The sequence below is a fragment of the Rosa rugosa genome, chromosome 5, assembly GCF_958449725.1.
Source record: "Rosa rugosa chromosome 5, drRosRugo1.1, whole genome shotgun sequence".
In the NCBI taxonomy this organism is placed as follows: Eukaryota; Viridiplantae; Streptophyta; class Magnoliopsida; order Rosales; family Rosaceae; genus Rosa; species Rosa rugosa.
The window spans coordinates 10,926,539-10,945,303 of record NC_084824.1 but is presented as its reverse complement, the minus strand read 5'-3'; the positions used below and the strand labels follow the sequence as shown (position 1 = coordinate 10,945,303).

Sequence of the window (18,765 nt, the reverse complement as noted above, 5' to 3'; positions counted from 1 at the left end):
GGATGGACTATCCGTTATTGGGTAAATTAGTACTTGCATCGGGTGTTTATGCTTTATACCGCTGCACAGGATATTGGGGAGGATATTTGGCAAGTTTAGATATTAAAAGGAGAAATTACTGGTCACTCCCTCAACTTTTGGAGCGTCGACAGTTCAGTCCCTACTATCCTAATTTTAACAAGTTACTCCTCAGACATTCAAATCTTACACAATATGATCCAAAATGACTATTTTACCCCTCACTCCCTCTTTTTTTTTTTTTTCCTCTCCTCTCTCCTCTCTCCTCTCTCCTCTCTCCTCTCTCCTCTCTCCTCTCCCCCCTCTCTCTCTCTCTCTCATATTCTGCACATTTCAAACCAAGACATAAACAAATCGTGAGAGAGAGGTGATCGATGGATCAGAAGCCGAAGACGAAGATCGTGTGCACCCCGGGTCGTCGAAACAGGAGCGGCGGGTCTGGCCTTCTTGGTCACCTGCGTCTGGCTCGTCGGTGTCGATGATACCAACTTCTCAAGCTCTCGGATCACTAGTCCTAGTCGTCGGAAGGGTTGGTGCTGCAGATGCGAGTCGGTGGTAGGCAAGCGCTAAAACTCCCCGCCCATGAAATTTCTTCCGGATATGATCCAAGCAGAGATCGATGATCTCTTTGCTAATGGTGTGGTGGCCGCGAGCGAAGATGGAGCGTGGGACGTACTTGTCGGAGATGGGCTGCTTGGGTGGAAGAGTTGGCGGTAAGTGCGGACCTCGTCGATGACGGTGGGCTCGAGGTAGACGAAGATGGAGCGTGGGACGTACTTGCCGGCGTCTGGTGTCTGAATCAGAGATCCGAAAGAAGAGAGAGACCCGAAACGAGCAAAGATGGTATCGTTTTAGCTCCGAGCTGCAGTTCGGTCTGGGTCGAAGGAGGATCCGAGCGGCAGAGAGGATCGGAGTTCAATAGCTCGGGTGCAGGTCGGGTCTGGAGCAGTCGGAAGTCGTCTTTCCGGTCTGGTTCGTAATGGTGTGCAAAGGAACAAAGGTACTTTGATTGTATAGTATGGGTACTGGGTGTATTGAAGAATAGAAATTGTTCTTGGTTTTCTGGGTATGAGTTTGTGCTTGATCTTGAGCAAAAAACTTGGTTATGGGTTATGGGTATGATATAGGTTTATTCAGAAAAGAATCAAGATCAGTTGATTTTGTCTGATTTTGGAGAGAGGGGGGGAAGAGAGAGAGGGGGAGAGATTGAGGATTGGCCAGATCGTGAGAGAGAAGGGGGAGAGAAAGGAGAGAAAGAAAAAAAAAAAAAAAAAAAAAGAGGGAGTGAGGGGTAAAATAGTCATTTTGGATCATATTGTGTAAGATTTGAATGTCTGAGGAGTAACTTGTTAAAATTAGGAGTCGGGGCCTAGTTGGCTCCACCAGTGTGTCAGTATGGACTTCGAGTGTGAAGTCTAATGTGGGCATAGTTTTCTTCTGAAAGCTTTTGCTCCCAATCTCATTGTAATCTTCGTTTATTAATGAAGTTCATCTTTTGATCAAACAAAAAAAAAAAAAGGATAGTAGGGACTGAACTGTCGACGCCCCAAAAGTTGAGGGAGTGACCAGTAATTTCCCCATATTAAAATCATCATCTTCATTAGAAGGAAGATTCCTTACTGGGTAAGAGTGAAATGTGGCTGCAAAAACGGCACTGGCTTCCTCTTAATTAAACTAACTGCCTCTTCAACACCAACAAGATCAAGCCAGAAGCGGCACTACTGTTTTTTTGTGGCCAGCCTTTGCTGCAGAGGACATTTGGGTATATGTAGGCCAACTGATCGATCGTGGACTTGCATCAAGCCAACCATACATGATGGAACAATTTATGAAGATGTAGAGATAATGGATGGGAAATTATATGCTGCAACGACATCCAATTTTGTCGAGGTGTTTGACATCATGGATGGCAGCGGTGCCCCTCTTACTTATAGAGCTGAAAGATTGGTTGCCCTTGGTCCCGAGCCAATTTGTTTTGTGTCCAGTTCCTTCACAAGGACAAGGATCCTGTATATGACTTTTGATGGTGATCGAAGTCGTTTACCTAGGTAACCTAGCAAAAGATTGTGCGACGAAGGAGTTGTTCATGATTATCCATCGGATTCATTCTGGTCACGAGCTTAATCCAACAATTCCTTGGGAGACGATCACCGGCGGTAATGCGGCCATTCCCTACACGACAAAAGGATTTCGAGTGTTCAAGCTTGAACGTGATCCTCATCATCCTCAATGGGTGGAGGTTTTCGACCTTGGTGATCGGATACTGTTTGTCAGTAGGTCCGGTTGCAAACTCATCTCCGCCACAAGTGATGCCCTTAATTATAATCCAAATGGAGATCAGGCGCTACGTCTTGAAAGAAACTGTATCTACTTTGCTTTCGACAATTTTTGTTTAGCTAGCTTCACCCTCAAGCGGTCACGACTTTGGGATGTTTTCCTTGACAAATAGGAGCCTCAGGCCTTTCCCCTGGCCTTTTCTCAAGAATACTTCTCCTCGAGTCCAATTTCACTCTCGACCTGTCTGGTTCACACCAAATCTATAATTGTAGTTAGCTAGGTGGTGATTATGTAACTTGAAAACACCAGATGGAACTATTCCTTTATATTTTGAATGACAGACAAGGCTTGTATATTAACAACTCAAGTAAGAAAAACACACGAATTGCTTATGCAGTGTAAACCTCTCCACTGAGGAAACTTCGCTGCGTGTCTTTTAACGTAGTCAACACGAGAAATCAAATCCAGTAAGAAACAAAGGAGTTTACAGTATACAAGTAATGTTGTTCATGACAAACACTTTCACTTAGCAACAAATGCTAACTTGATTTATAACTTATCTAACTTCTTACTAAATCACCACTCTATCAATATGTGTCTATCTTCTAATCTTCCTTGATCTCAGCATCTCATTGATATTGCAAGTGACAGAGTATGCATGAAAATACATGAAACAAGCAATGAGAGTTTTTTCAGAAGATATTTTTGAAAACGTTTGCAATACAATAGAAAAACTACTGATACACAAAAACTCTACATGCTAAGATGCAGTTTCAAAACCTTTTATAGAGGACCAGGACTCCCCCTCAATCAAATCTCTTCTTAATCACCGAATAAAAAAAATATAGAAAGTTTTTAAACTGTTTTAAATATGCAATCAAAACATGTGGTCAAATCTCTATCGGATATGCATTGTAGAACAAATGAGATTTTCAGACCAATTAAAAGCAATGCAAATCAATTTAGAATCATGCAAAAACAATATGAATTAAAAGACATCTTTATATCAAAATCAGTGAGCATGATTTCCTTGATTTCCTCTTGATGATCCGATTCTGCAATCTTCCTTTATAGCCTAGAACCACCGGAAAGGCAAGAGAGATATTCTCCTAATCCTTTGCATCTTCTGATCTCCTAGCAGCTTTGGGAGAGTATGTGTTGAATGGAAATAGCCCAATATACTTACAATTAATCTCCCCCTTTGGGCATTACCATTCAACACATGACCTTTTCATCTTTGTACCCCTGCATATCAGATTTCACAGAAAACCACTAAATATAAACAAAAAGGTGCTACATGGATTAAGGAATCAGTTTCCATTCTTTTCCAGATCCAAGTTGCCAAAATAGATATCAAATAAAATAGTAATAATAATAAGCATCCCAAATAGTTTGTGCTTATGCACTTACAACCCCAAAAACCAAAAAAAATATTGTCCAAAAGAAATTAAAATGCAGAAATAGAAAAAGATAAAAGATGAAAGAATTTCTGTTTACTTCTCCCCCTTTGAATTGGAAGGCACGTCAAACTCCTCCAGCAGCTTAGTCATAGTGTCCTGATACTCCTCGCTGTCCATTGAATCCGTGCTCTCCTCCATTGCGGCTGCCTCCTTGACTTGGGTGGATGGACCGGGAGCGTCAAACCCGGGAGGGTGGCCCTGCATGTTCCAGATTTCCCTGGTGAGGTTGGTCAGAGCATGATGAGTGCGGACAAGAAGAGAGTGCATGTCGTCCATGTCGGTAGTGAGGCATGCAATCCGCCAATCAGCCACCAGGATGAGGTCGCGAAGACTGTCCATAGAAACATCATAAGGTGCACCAGAAGGAGATGGATGAAGAGGAGGACTCCGGCTTCGTTCACGTTGCATGCCGGGATGGAGAACGCCGGCTCTGGCAGCGGCCTGACGGCCCTCCTCTGGAGGAGGAAGACGCCCGTGTCCACCAAGGCGAGTAGTGATCTTTGTGCGAACCATGGTGAGAGAAACAGTTTTCGAAAGAACCTACACACTTAGACAAACCAGAGTCAAATCCGAATGAGATATGACAGGCTTTATATATCGGACCAGTAGGGTTAGAGAAAATCAAGAGACACATCGGTTGGAGATAGCGTCTCCAAGGGGGAGAGAATTTATTACAAGTCAGAATTCCAAGATACACGCATGCAATTAAGATCTCCCCCTCAAGTCATGCTTAATCAGTAAGGAAATAGAATTCAAACAGATGGCAATCAAGGAGAGATACTGAGAGAACCATAGAGTCCCACAATCTACAATTATATCACACAATATATTTCTCTGCTGAGTATATATCAAAGCAATTAATGCATTGGCCATATCGAGAAGAGAAAGTATAGCATAGTTGAAGCACAGAGAGCATAGATCACTTAGTGATGGACACATAGTTCATAGCATCAATCATGATGTATTCTATCAACAAATAGGATTGGTACTCATAATGAGACATGAAAGAGTAAACTAGTGAAGAAAGTGAGTATAAGCAGAACATGGGCTTAGAAATATGTTCAGTGAAAAAGAGAGGAGAAGTGAAGAAGAAGAACTGCACATATAAACCGAGCTCAGGAGATCTCCTAGGAGAAGTAGGAAACATTGTTCCCAGGTACTTATTTTAGTTGAGTCATAGACTTCTTTATTTTCTAAACAAGAAATCATGTAACAAGACCCGTCTCAGCAACTCCCAGACCAGACGATCTTAGGGTACTAAGCATAACAAGGATGCTCCAAGAAGAGAGTCTCGAGTTGTTGTTTGAATTTTCACAATTTACGCATAATTTAGGTCACCCACCAACTCGTTTCTTGCAAATCTTGGAAAGTTCACCACAACCAAGGCCTGATTACTTTGAGAGGAGGGATACATATATCCATTCTCGTTTCTTACAAATCCTAGAAAGTTCACCACAACTAGGACTTGATTACTTTGAGAAGAGGGAATGAACCATCTGAGCATTTTAGGCATTTCTCCTACTTCACCCATTTTCTCTTGACAAGGAACACGAAACATGCCCCTACGTAAAGCTATAAGTGAAGTGCATAACAAAGTTACTTGATTCAGTGGCTAAACATGAGTACACAATTATTTGTCCAGAATAAGACATGATAATAATGGACACTTAACAGATAAAATGTGCAATTCACTGAGGATAATGGTCAAAGTACACTAAGATCACAACTTTCTCATTTAACAATGACCAAACACAAGAATGCCTCAACACTTAACACAGTTCCCAAGTGCATTTCTCAACATCTCAAACCTAACAGTGTCAAGAGGTTTTGTGAACAGATCAACAAGTTGACTATCAGTGGGCATAAAGCTTAACTCAAGTATATTCTACTCAACCAAATCCCTAATAAAGTGATACCGAAGATCAATGTGCTTTGTTCTAGAGTGTTGAACAAGATTTTTTGTGATGTTAATGGCACATGTGTTGTCACAGAAAATAGACAACTTACCTTGAGAGATGCCATAATCATGAAGCATTTGCTTCATCCAAAGCATTTGCGTGCAGCAACTCCCAGCTGCAACATACTCAGCCTCAGCAGTAGATAGGGAAATGCAGTTTTGTTTCTTGCTATGCCAAGCCACCAGATTGTTGCCAATGAAGAAGCATCCCCCAGAGGTGCTCTTTCTGTCCTTCAAGTTCCCTCCCCAATCAGCATCAAAATATCCTGCAATTTTCACATTAGTGTCAAAGGTATAGTAAATGCCACAGTTAACAGTACCAGCAACATATCGCATGATTCTTTTGACAGCTTCTAAGTGAGACTCTTTAGGATTAGCTTGAAATCTAGCACACACTCCTACACTGTAGGAGATATCGGGCCTACTGGCAGTGAGATATAATAGACTGCCAATCATGCTTCTGTAGAGCGTGGAATCCACTGATTTTCCATCCTGATCTTCGCTAAGCTTTGTAGAGGTGCTCATTGGATTGTTGACCACCTTCTTGGATTGAAGACCAAATTTCTTGATCAGATTTTCAGCATAGTTGGTTTGGGACAGAAATAAGCCTGTGGTAAGCTGTTTTACTTGTAAACCAAGAAAAAATGTTAGTTCACCACACATACTCATTTCAAATTCACTTTCCATGATTGCCTGAAATTCCTGAACTAGATGCTTAGATGTAGAGTCAAAGACAATGTCATCAACATATACTTGAGCAATAATAACATCAGATTTTTCATGTTTCACAAATAAGGTCTTATCAATGGAGCCTCGAGTGTACCCTTTTCCCACAAGATAAGTGGAAAGTCTTTCATACTAGGCTCGTGGAGCCTGCTTTAGTCCATACAATGCTTTCTTTAGTCTGTAGACGTGGTCCAAGTTATGTGGATCTTTGAAGCCTGGAGGTTGTTCCACATAAACTTCTTCTTGCAATATCCCATTCAGAAAGGCAGTTTTGACATCCATTTGAAATAGTTTGAACCTGAGATGACATGCTACAGACAGAAGTAATCTTACAGATTCCAGTCTAGCCACAGGGGCAAATGTTTCATCAAAATCAAGACCTTCAACCTGTGAGTATCCCTGTGCAACCAGCCTAGCTTTGTTTCTAATGACATTCCCTTTTTCATCACTTTTATTTCTGAAAATCCATTTAGTTCCTATGACATTGCAATTACTAGGTCTTGGCACTAAGTACCACACATCATTCCTAGTAAACTGATTTAATTCTTCCTGCATAGCACTAATCCATTGATCATCCAACAAAGCTTCCTTAGCATTTTTTGGTTCAATCAATGACACAAAACCAAACTGGGATATTACATTTATGTTCAACAGATTTTCAGAGATAAAACAAAGCAATACATTGTCATTGCTTACCTGATCTTGACTTACCTGTGCGATAGCTTGACTTCTAGTCCTTAAGCCATCTGAAACTTTCCCAATGATGTCTTGACTAGAATGATCTTTTCGAACTTGTTTGAAACCTTGTCTCATTGTCGGAGCGGGTTCAAAAATGTTGTCAGTCATTTCATCTTCCTCGTCATTGTTTGACTTAGATTCTGGCAGTGAGTTTGAGGTTGAAGAGGTATCTGCATATGACTTTTCCTGCTTGACAGGCTGATCATCAATCGAGACATTGATGGATTCCATCACCACACGAGTTCTCTTGTTGTAGACTCGATATGCCTTACTATTCAGTGAGTAGCCCAGGAACACACCTTCATCACTCCTTGCATCAAATTTGCCAAGATGTTCTCGATCCCTTAAAATGTAACAGATACTTCCAAAAACATGAAAGTGTCCTACATTTGGCTTTTTACCTTTCCAAAGTTCATATGCTGTTTTGTCAGTGCCCGGTCTGAGAAAGACTCGATTTATGGTGTAACAAGTAGTGCTTATAGCTTCAGCCCAAAAGTTGGTGCTAAGACTTGCATCATGTAGCATGACCCAGGCCATATCCAACAGGACTCTGTTCTTCCTCTCAACAATTCCATTTTGCTGAGGAGTGATTGGGGCTGAAAACTCATGGGAAACACCAAGCTCATTGAAATAGTTAGTAAAAGCAGCATTTTTAAACTCAGTTCCATTATCATATCTGACTCTCACCATACATAGATTAGATGATTGTTTCTCTATTAACATTTTCTGACTTAGGCTTTTAAAAGATTCAAATGTTTCAGCTTTATCTTTCAGAAAATTTACCCATGTAAATCTTGAGAAATCATCTACCACTACCTACAAATAGATCTTACCTCCAATACTTTCGGTTTGAGCTGGTCCCATAAGATCCATGTGTAGCAGTTCCATAACCTTGGTGGTTGTAGCTGAGTTCACCACTTTGTGAGGAGTCTTGACTTGCTTCCCTATTCTGCAGTCTCCACACATCTTATCTGTCTTTCCTTTTAGGGATGGCAAGCCTCAGACACATTGCTTGGAAGATAACTTTAACAGATCTTGATAGTTCACATGTCCAAGTCTCCTGTGCCATAATTCAAATGTCTCCTCTGCGGATCGCACTGAAAGACAAGACTGCGCAGAAGAAGATTCATTAGCTTTAATATGGTAACAGTTATCAAAGGATCTCTTACCTCCCATGATGTCTTCCCCTTTGTGATTTAACACTAGACATCGTTGTTTATTGAACCACACATCTTCATAGTCATCTGCCAAGTGACTGACACTAATTAAATTTGTTGTCAGCCCTTCAACATAGAGTACATTCTTGAGATTTGGAATGCCAGGTGTATTAACAGTGCCTCAAGCTAGTATGTTTGATTTTCTCCCATCACCAAAGGTGACAGATCCTGTTGTGTATTCATCCTCAAAGGAAGAGAACCATGCTTTGTCTCCAGTCATGTGTCGAGAACAGCCACTATCAACATACCAGAAATCGTTGCGTTTGTCCTCCAAAGCAGTTAGAGCAACTAGACAGGTGGCCTCAATATGTGTCACTTTTTCACCTGGTTTCACACATGTGATAAGACAAGTAGCATTAGTGTGAGTAGGAGAACTGCTTTTCCTAGTCCAGACAGGTTTGCCTTTGGCAATTTTTAAGTTGCTTTTAAAAAATAATTCAGTCAGCTTATTGATAAGATCCTTTTGATCTCTAAGTTCAATTTGCAGTGATTCTACACTACACCTTTCTTGAACAGCATGTGCTTTAGCAATTCTCTCGTTACATCTAGGTCTAATATGTCCTATCTTACCACAATAATGACAGGTAGGAATAAAATTCTTAGAATTGAGATACCTGTTTTGACCAGTAGCAGTTCCTTGGCCAACTTTTACCTGTTGAGCATATTTATGCTCCTTGATCCTTGTGACAGGTTCGGTGCAGGATTCGTCATTCTCAATAGTTTGTCGAGATTCTTTTACAAACTTTGTACCTTTCGAACTTTCACCAGAATAGCCAAGTCCAGCAGTGTCATGTGGGGATTTACCTGATCCAAACAATTTGGATACAACTCCTGAACTGATGTCGAACTTGGTAAATTTTCTTGTGTGATTTTCAGTTCATCCTGCAAGGAATCAATTTCAGTTAGCAAATTTAAGTTCAAGGCATGTTGCCCTTTTACCTCAAGTTCCAGCACTTTGATTTTTTTGTTGAGTTCCAAACGCTCATTCTTCCATGCTAACACTTCTTCGTCATTTGACACATTAGCTAATTCATCAGCGAACCTATTCCGTTCTTGATCCAACAAAGTCTGAGATTCCTTTAACAGGTGCTGCATTTCTCCTTTTTCAGCCTTTAACATCTCAACTTCTCTTTCCAATTCCATGTTCTTGATCAATATGGCTTTTGATGCCTTATAGAGTTGCTTGCAGCGGACAGTAGTTTCATCATCTGAGAATATCGCATCACTCTCAGAGTCAACTAACAGAGATGAAACAAATGCCACATTTTCACCTTCCTGAGTTTCATCATCACTCCATGTTAAGAGTAGATATTTATTTTGACTGTTCCCATGTTTTCTAGTTCCACAGTCAGTGGAAATATGACCATAACCTCCACATTCATAACACTTGGTTTTTCCTGAATGAGTTCCTTTGAAGCTACTTTTCCCATTCTTCCCACTGTAATCACTATTTCCATTACTGCTATTGTGAAAATTTTTCTGGGGAGCACTGGGATTCCTCATGGAGTTTTTGCTTTTGAGAAACTTCTTGAATTCCTTTGTTAAGAGAGCAAGGTCATGAGTTTCTTCTTCTTCTTCTGCCTCTTTTACTGCTTTGAAAGCTACACCCTTGGATTTCTTCTCAGGCTTTAACCTCATTTCATAGGTTTTGAGATTTCTGATGAGCTCATCGAGTGGATACTCATCAATATCAAAAGAGTCCTCTATGCTAGTGACTTTTGAGTGAAACTTTTCTGGTAAGGCCCTGAGTATCTTTTTGACTATCTTATCTTCATCAAAGGGTGCCCCCAGACTACGACACTGACCGGAAATTTTAAGAATTCTACCATGAAAATCATCCACGGTTTCCTCATCTCCCATAGTCATAGTTTCGAACTCAAGGATCAATGCTTGTAATTTCTGTGCACGTACCTTTTTATTTCATTCGTATGTAGTCTGTAGAAGATCCCATGCCTGCTTGACAGTGTCACAATGACTGATCCTCAGTTTTTCCCGTTCAGAGAGGGCTGTGAAAATGCTATTCTTAGCTTTGAAATCTGCTTGCAGATCACGAACTTCTTCCTCAGTCCAGTCCTTCCTTGGTTTGGGAGTGGCAGTGGAAGAGCTTTCTTCTTTTGCTTTTACAACAGGTACCTTCCAGCCATTTTCTACAATATTCCACACATGTTCATCTTGAGCATAGAGATATGATTTCATGTATATCTTCCACTAAGTATATTTTTCACATCCGCCATCAAACCATGGAGGACTATTTACAGATCCACCAACAGCCCTATCACGTGAATGTTCCATCATTCCCGGAATCACTAGAAAGTTCTAGAACCCGCTTTGATGCCAATTGAAAACACCGGATGAAACTATTCCTTTATATTTTGAATGACAGACAAGGCTTGTATATTAACAACTCAAGTAAGAAGAACACACGAATTGCTTACGCAGTGTAAACCTCTCCACTGAAGAAACTTCACTGCGTGGCTTTTAAAGTAGCCAACACGAGAAATCAAATCCAGTAAGAAACAAAGGAGTTTACAGTATACAAGTAGTGTTGTTCATGACAAACACTTCTTCTGGGTTTTCTCCCTCTTTTTCATATCAAAGATCAAAGAAAAATCTCTCAATCAATCACACCCATTACCTGAGCCTTAGTCGAACAAAGCTTGCCATCAATTACACCCAAGACTGAATCATAAAAACCATGGCCAATTCAGAATTGTATTGTAAAACGATTAATTGTTTTTAAAGATTGAGAAGCACACTAGAAACGTTTCGGAAACCCAAATTCCAATTCAAGCTCAGATCTTACATGCAACAATCTCAAACTCTTCACCATAATCACCAACCACAAGTAGCTTTACATGAGAGTATCAAGACTTGGACTTTGATTACAGTTGAGGTGGGACGAGATTGGAATCGAATTGGGGAAGAAAACCCAGAAAAGCAAAGGGGGAAGAAACCCAGAAAGATAAGAAGAGGTTTGGAATTTTATAATTTTGGTGTGTATGGATTCTCTCTCTCTTGACTGAAACTTGAAGAAGATGGTTCAAAGTTGAAGTGGGGAAAGAGAGAGAGGTTCAATCCTTGTTGTTGCTGCTAACACTCAAAGATTAATGGAAATGAAAAAGAAGAAAGAAGAACTGATAAGTGACGATGAATATTTCTATAAAAAATATATATATATTTCTTTTGTTTTTTTTATTATATGAAAAAAGAAGAATTAAGAAAAAAATAATAATAAAGGGTAAATTAGTCATTTTAAGTTTAAAATTGCCAGCTGGCAACTTCCGTAACGGACGTAACGGCTTTAGGTACCAATCTTCGGTCGGGCTGAGAACCTCAGGTACCAAAGTGATATTTTTTGAAGTTTAGGTACCAAAAGTTATAAGGAGGAAAAGTTCGGGTACCGTACGGACCATTTTCCCTAACTAAAGGGAGAGAGCTATCAATACGTAGTACGTACTAGTACGTAGTGGCCGGGTCGACCCATGCCAAGAGAAGCGTATGTACGTTACAGGAAAACAAGAATACATGGTACAGTAGGTATGAATGAATCTGGTGACTGCCCAGACCGAGGTATGAATATTAATTATTCAAAGTACTCCTCCATCATTAGAGAATGATTTAGTTTAATTAATTGTCTGATAAAAATATGTCACAGGCACTGGGCTGATGACACTGCCATCACTACCATACTGTTAAAATGTTTTTTTTTTGTTTTTTTGTTTAGAAAGGAATTGCATATTATATCAAGCAACTTAGATACAAACATCAGCAGTTAGTACATCGGAGAGCCATTGTGGCCCTTCCTCTATCCAAACCTGAAATGTATGAAACAAAAGCGCTTTCCTAGCTAATATATGTGTTGCCTGATTACATTTCCTAAAGCAATATGTACAAACAACTAAATTGAAGAGGTGAAACATAGTCTTCAGCTCTTCCACAAGACAACTTTCAATAGACAAATCAACTTCATCTTTCTTAAGATCAGAAATCACAGACAAAGCATCAGACTCAAGGATGATGTTAAAAGATTGAAAGCCCGCTTGAGAGATCACTTGAAGTCCCAATGCTGCAGATACAGTTCAGTAGCCTTTGCACCAAAACGCCCAACCATTCCCTTAGAGACTGCCAACAATAAATCACCATTTTCATCTCTTAAAATGGCACCTAAACGTCTCCTACCAGTAGCAACATTCACACCACCATCCACATTCAGTTTGAGAAAAGGAAATAGGGGTTTTAACCATTTATCACCATTAGCCACAATATGAACTGATCTTGGGAGTACAACTGTAGCAGAAAGAAAATCAGCAAGAGAAGAAACAACCTGGGATAACAGAGTGTTAGCACCTATGAACTTTTGTTGAAAAATCTCTTCATTTCTGGCTTGCCAGATGCGACGACATAAACACACCACAAGAGCAAGTTCTGATGTGGATAAAACAGAAACTGCATGTTGAAAAAGGTCCTTAAAACAGCCTTGCTTCCAACTACCAACTGCCCTACAAAATGGATAGAGCCGCCAGACGTCCTTGGCCTTAGGACAAGGCCATAGAGCATGAATGTTAATAGATGATCAAAGCCAAACAGGGACGTAGCCATGTATAAGGCTACTTGGGCTGCAGCCTAACCCAAATTTCTCCCAAAAATGGTTCTATATCATGAAATGTACCACACTTACATGAGTTTCTCACAGACTAGTTGATTAAAGCTTTTGTTTAACACATATCAGGTCATTGGTTTGATCACCAATATGATAGGGTTTTTTTTTTTTTTTTTTTTCATTTTCTTTCTTTCTTCTTTTATTAATGTTCATTTTCTTTTAGGTGGTTCTAGTTGGACCTCCTAATTTGCTCTTTAGACCTCCCATCCCAATTTTTTTCAACAAACTTCCTATTTTTTCCTTGTTTGTATTTTACTTTTCTTTTTTTTTCTTTTTTTATACCTCCTACTATGATACTTGCAGTTCCTTTGAACATCAATTTTTTTTATCTTTGTCCAGTAAGGAACTATATACATAGAGTCATAAAGAGGAGAGAAATGATTAATATATGACCACTCTACCAACTTTAAAGTTTAAAATCTATACATGGCGTGGAGGGCCATCGACAGGGTCGTCAAAATGGATAAATACAGGCATACAACAGAGTATTTAATTGAGAACTACAAGTGCAATTGTGTTGGAACATAGAAGAAGGGCCAAGCTGGAGGCTACGTTCTCAACCCAAAAAACCACAAAAATTTCTAGGTTTTTGCATAATTTAAAACCACCCGCACATCTTAAGTGATGTAATCTGCTCTTTACTCGTTCTTCTTCTCCTCTTTAATTTCTCATAACTATGGAGCTATGAAGTGCAACACAAATTTTGAATAAAAAAATAAAAAATAAAAACTCTATGGTTCATATTTGTTAATTGGCTAAGAACAATTGCGAAGGAAGTGTTTTTAGAATAATGACTCTTGCATATCAATGGTATTCATTCTATATATTCAGTTTTTTTTTTTTTTTTTTAAATTATAAAAGAGGGTTAAAATAAAGATTCAATTTTGAGAAAAATTTAGATAGGTCCAAAGAGCAAACTGGGAGAGACACATAGAACCACTCTTTTCTTTTTCTTTTCTGGCTCTATTCTTTTTTACTAATTATACATCAAAATATTTCTGGCTTTATCTATTCTATTTTATGATAGGATTGAGTATAGTAAATGAGCTGTATTTCTCTAAATTCATTTATTTACAATTGGTACAATTATCATTAATCGATAAAATGTGTATCACATAGACATTGAAAAAAAAACTCAATCATTTTTTTAAATTTATATGGTTTTATCAGGAAAAAATATAGCTTATTATTCTAGCCTACCCAAACTTCACATCATAGATCCGTCCCTGGCTAAAATTAACCCAACCCATTTTCTTGTATTCCCAGCTGGCCAGGAGAGAAAAGAACGGCTTTATATGAACAAAAATAGTGAGAAAATTTCTGAAGAAACGTCTCGACTTATATGTACCTAATCGTGGAACATGACAGATAGATCAAGAAAGCTAAACCCTTTATTCCATTTCCTAAATAGTACGGCTGGCCTCCTCCGATCCATTGTTATTTGTGAAAAGCTAGATTGTATTGCGCAGACTGATAAAATATGCCATTGATTAGCACCTGAGTTTCAGCCGAATTGATATGAAGCCTGCAGAGCCTTAGTGGCCGGTTTTATTTTAGACCTGATTATATCAAGTTACAAAATGGGCGATGAGTTTTGTGCCTTGCCATTTCTGATATTTCTTGTTTTCAATTTTCATGACAGTGCTCCGAACGTACCAGCATGCAAACGTTATTTTGTCTTATTGCCTTAAAGAAATTTGTTTTGTTTGATTTGGAAAATTGATACTGACTGACTGGCCGGTCTCCGTAACTGGGCGGGCCAGAATGAAATATCCTCAGAGAGCAAACGAAAGAAAACGATGAACTTAAAATATAAAGGAATAGATAATGACTCCGCCGCCGTGCCGGTACAAACATCTGGGTCACGACGACGGCAGAAGACAGTGACTGAAATTAAAACCCAGGCAATTACAACAACCATTACTAATTAAACCAACGAAACTAATAAAGGAAATGACACGGGATAAGAAATTGCCAGATAGGGATTGGATCGGACTACCACTACTACTCCTCATCGATCTGGGCCTTGACCAGACAACGACTCCGCCGCCACCGTACCATCTGGGTGACCATGGGGTGCAGCACCGTGGACCAACTCGTCGAATCCTCTCTGGTGAAGCTCAGATCGCACTCTTGCCAGCATGGCAGCTTCTTCTTCGCCGCCGAGATCATCTGCTGGTGGTGCGCCCACCGGAGAAGAAGGAGTGGACCGAGTGGTAGTGGAACTCTCAACAACATCAGCATGCAGTAGTCTCCGGTGGCACGAAAATGTAGTGAGCTTCTGGCGTTGGTTTCCCTAAATAAGCGGAGATGCTGTACTGCACTGGTCAAAGTTACCAATTTGCCCCCATGTGAACGGTCTAGTGATTATTGTTGAATTAGTGAACTGATCATTTTTATCAAGTGTTAAAAAAAAGTCTCTCAAAAAAAAAAAAAAGTGTTAAAATAATCGATTTTGGCCCTATGTTTGTCTTCCCTAATCCCTAACTTGCGAGTGACACAATGGCATCGCATTACAACGGTATCTGATTTTTGTTGAATCTAATTGTAGTTGTATAATGTTGATAGGCAAGAGGGGTGCTTTCATAGGCAAGCATTTTAGGGTTGTGAGCCTATGTTACTTTAGACTGTTTTCATAGGTAACGTATCATTAGTCACCGTTACATCTCTGATTCAGGGCACCGTAGTGAGTCCAGCAGCAATTTTAAGTATGCAAATGCATCAGTTGCTCTGGTTACAATTAAGCCACCTCTGACCCTTAATTAAACTCAGTAACTTATATTAAAGGAGCAGGAAAATAGTTAATACATACAGATTCATTAATGCCTACTTTCTGAATTAAACTTCAATTTAAATACATCATGAGCAAGCAGATGGATTGAATTTGAACCACCGGTACTCGGCTCTCTAACTGACGAATACACCAAAATCCAAAAGAGCACAAAGCAGACCAGTCGGAGGGCAACAGTGACGAGACAAGGGATGCCCTAGAAAATTGGTGCTCTGTACAAAACTACCCATGAAGAGGAGTATCAATCTACAAAAAGTATTTCATCCGGTCATCTCTTCTCATTGCATTGTATACAGCTTGGACCTGGATATTACAATAAAATGACAACACAATTATGTTGGTCAGATGTCAATCGATTCAAACACAAATCTATGAAGATATATTCCATCCATCATAGATACAGGGCAATAATATTGACAATTAAAATTGTGAGGCAAGGAGGGAGAGAGGGGAAGACCTGTTCGCTAGAAATGACTTGAACAGGACCAATGTTTACAGATACATATTTGCCTCCTGATGATAGCTTCTGCTTGACACGACCCTGTCATAACACATTTGCATGCATCATTTGCTGGGAATTCAACTTATCCACTTGACAAACAAATCTAAGAAAACATAATCAGATATTCAAACCTGTTGTTGATTCAAAATAGGCAACAGAAGTGTTAAAACCCCACAGATTGCAGTAAGATGTTGCATCATCTTACCACTTTCTAAAGCAGGCATTGGCTTTTATGAAGTATATCATAATATTATCTGTTTACATATAAATATCAACCTATGATTCCGAGAATGATGACTGAGCCAAGAGGACAAAGATTTCATGTACTTTAAGATAATAATCCCATCGAAAATCATGTCAATCGAAAATATAGTTGGCTGTATGAGAGGGCATGGAAGCAAAGATAATAATTTCGGCGGGAAACTAGTCTGTTTTTTTCACCATCATATTAAGTTCTAGTGTCTAAACTTCTCAATGCATTATCAATTTGGCTATAGCCTAGAGAGAGTATACCCACTTGGCTGTCTTGTTCCTTATACCCTGAATTATTGGTTAACACTTTTCAGTTCACATCAAAAGAGCCGACTAGGGTTATGAGCTCAGGGAAAAGCCTCCATACTGCATTATGGCCAACAAGGCTATCCACCTTACTTAATGAATGATTGGACAAAGGAGTTACAGGGCTAGTCAGTTCCTCGCAAAACACATGCAGCCTACCCCATTCCTTGCAGTTCTAACCCAACTTAAAACCCAGCATAGCATAAGTTCAACATCATTTCTAACACAAGACATGCTGTTATACACCTTCCCGTTGCCAGTTTTCAACTTTAACCTCGCAAGAAGATACTCCTCATTGCAACAAATTCACTTATTATCCGGCACTTGCTTAACATTGTAATACTCCTTGTCTAGGTACAAGTGACAAGAAGCGTCTCTAAACGGCTACCCCGATTCACTTATATCAGTATGTTCATTCACATACTTAGGAATTAAACCGTAAAACAAATTGTTGATGGCCAATTCATGTCCAGTCTCAATCAAACTACTCGTACCGTACAACCCGGGGAGATCAATATATTCAATGCCATACTTATTATGTACAAAAATTTCAACCAGAAGCTTGCAAACACATGCATCATAACAATCCATCAATATTGTATCGAAAGATTGAAAAATTATTGGAAGCCGGAAATAGGAAAAATGTCATACCTCAGGAACGGGTTGTTGAAGTACGGATTCAACAGCAACAACCATAGCCTGCACAAAATCATCCCCTCCGGTTCCAATCGCCGTGAACCCTCTAACAGTTGGGTATGAATTTACCTTAAATCAAAATTACCCAGAATCTCATTAAACCTATTAATCACTCATCAAACTTAACCCCTAATATGCAAAATAAACAAGAAACAAGGAATGGCTTCAAACACCTTCTGATCCAAGTCGAGCCATTCAGTGGTGGAATCATCGGCCACCGTGCCTCCAATAACCACATTCGTGGTCTGCCCGACCCTCCCTTCAGTTCTAGACACCTCTACACCCAGTTTTAACAGCGAGTTAAAAACATATTTACAATCAAAAAAAATTAACAAACGAAAGTAAAAAGTAATGAGAAGGGTGAAAACGAGACCTGAAATAGCTTTGAGAACGGCCTCCTGAGGCGGGCCTTGTTCGTCCTCGGAGAGAGCGGGTTGGTTTTCGTTGTGGGAGCAACTGAGTTGGGTCCGTTTGGCCAAGTGGACGTCTCGGGTCTTGAATTGGCGGGTCAGCTGCGGGGAGGAGAATCCGTTTCGGGTTCGGAGCGAAGCGGAAACGGAGCTCCGAGCGAGGTGAACGGGTCGCCACGCTTCTATTAGAAGAGCGGAGCGCAAGGCAGTTCTGCAAGCCATTTTGCTTTGTTTTTCGATCGGAGAAGATTGTTGGGCTTGTTCTTCGTCCTGAATTTATTTCAGATATCCACTATTTTTTTTCCAGAAAAACAGAAATTATATGGCGCTGAAAAGACCTCGGTACCCCTGTCTGATAGCCAAGTGAAGGACGACACTGTAAGGGCAATATAGTCTCTTCACTTCCCGCATGTGGCTCTGGACTCGTAATGCACTTCCCACGTTAGTCGGTTTTACCGTTAAATTTTGCAACTTTTTTTTTTGTTTTAAATATTTAACTAGGGCAATGCATTATTTTTGTTATCTTTATCATTTTAGGATTGAAATCAAAGATGGAAAAGAATATCAGATCTTACAACAAAGATTACAAAAAACGATAACACTAAAATCAAGAAATATATTTTGGTGTAAAATATGATGAGACTATATTTCAAACGAAATGAAACAAAAGTAGTGTAATCAAAATTTTCAAACATTTGCAATCAAAAATTTGAAAAGATACTTCTGAAACTGTTTTTTTTTTTTTTTGGGTTACA

General features: G+C 39.6%; 2 protein-coding genes across 2 annotated transcripts in view; both read right to left on the bottom strand.

Moving 5' to 3' along the window:
- Positions 1 to 10,032: 10,032 nt before the first annotated feature.
- LOC133711190 (meiosis-specific protein ASY1-like) overlaps positions 10,033 to 18,765 on the bottom strand; it is a 42,828-nt gene continuing 34,095 nt past the window's right edge. The window contains exon 23 of the mRNA XM_062137346.1: positions 10,033 to 10,053. Coding sequence (XP_061993330.1) covers positions 10,033 to 10,053 — 21 coding nt within the window. The remainder of the gene's footprint in view (positions 10,054 to 18,765) is intronic.
- Positions 15,806 to 18,311, bottom strand: LOC133709487 (uncharacterized). The gene is made up of 5 exons (XM_062135257.1): positions 17,974 to 18,311; positions 17,774 to 17,877; positions 17,556 to 17,669; positions 16,302 to 16,385; positions 15,806 to 16,147 (listed from the first exon to the last, which is right to left on the bottom strand). Exons 1-5 carry the CDS (start codon positions 18,230 to 18,232, stop codon positions 16,091 to 16,093), a joined length of 618 nt encoding a protein of 205 aa, XP_061991241.1. The 5' UTR covers positions 18,233 to 18,311; the 3' UTR covers positions 15,806 to 16,090.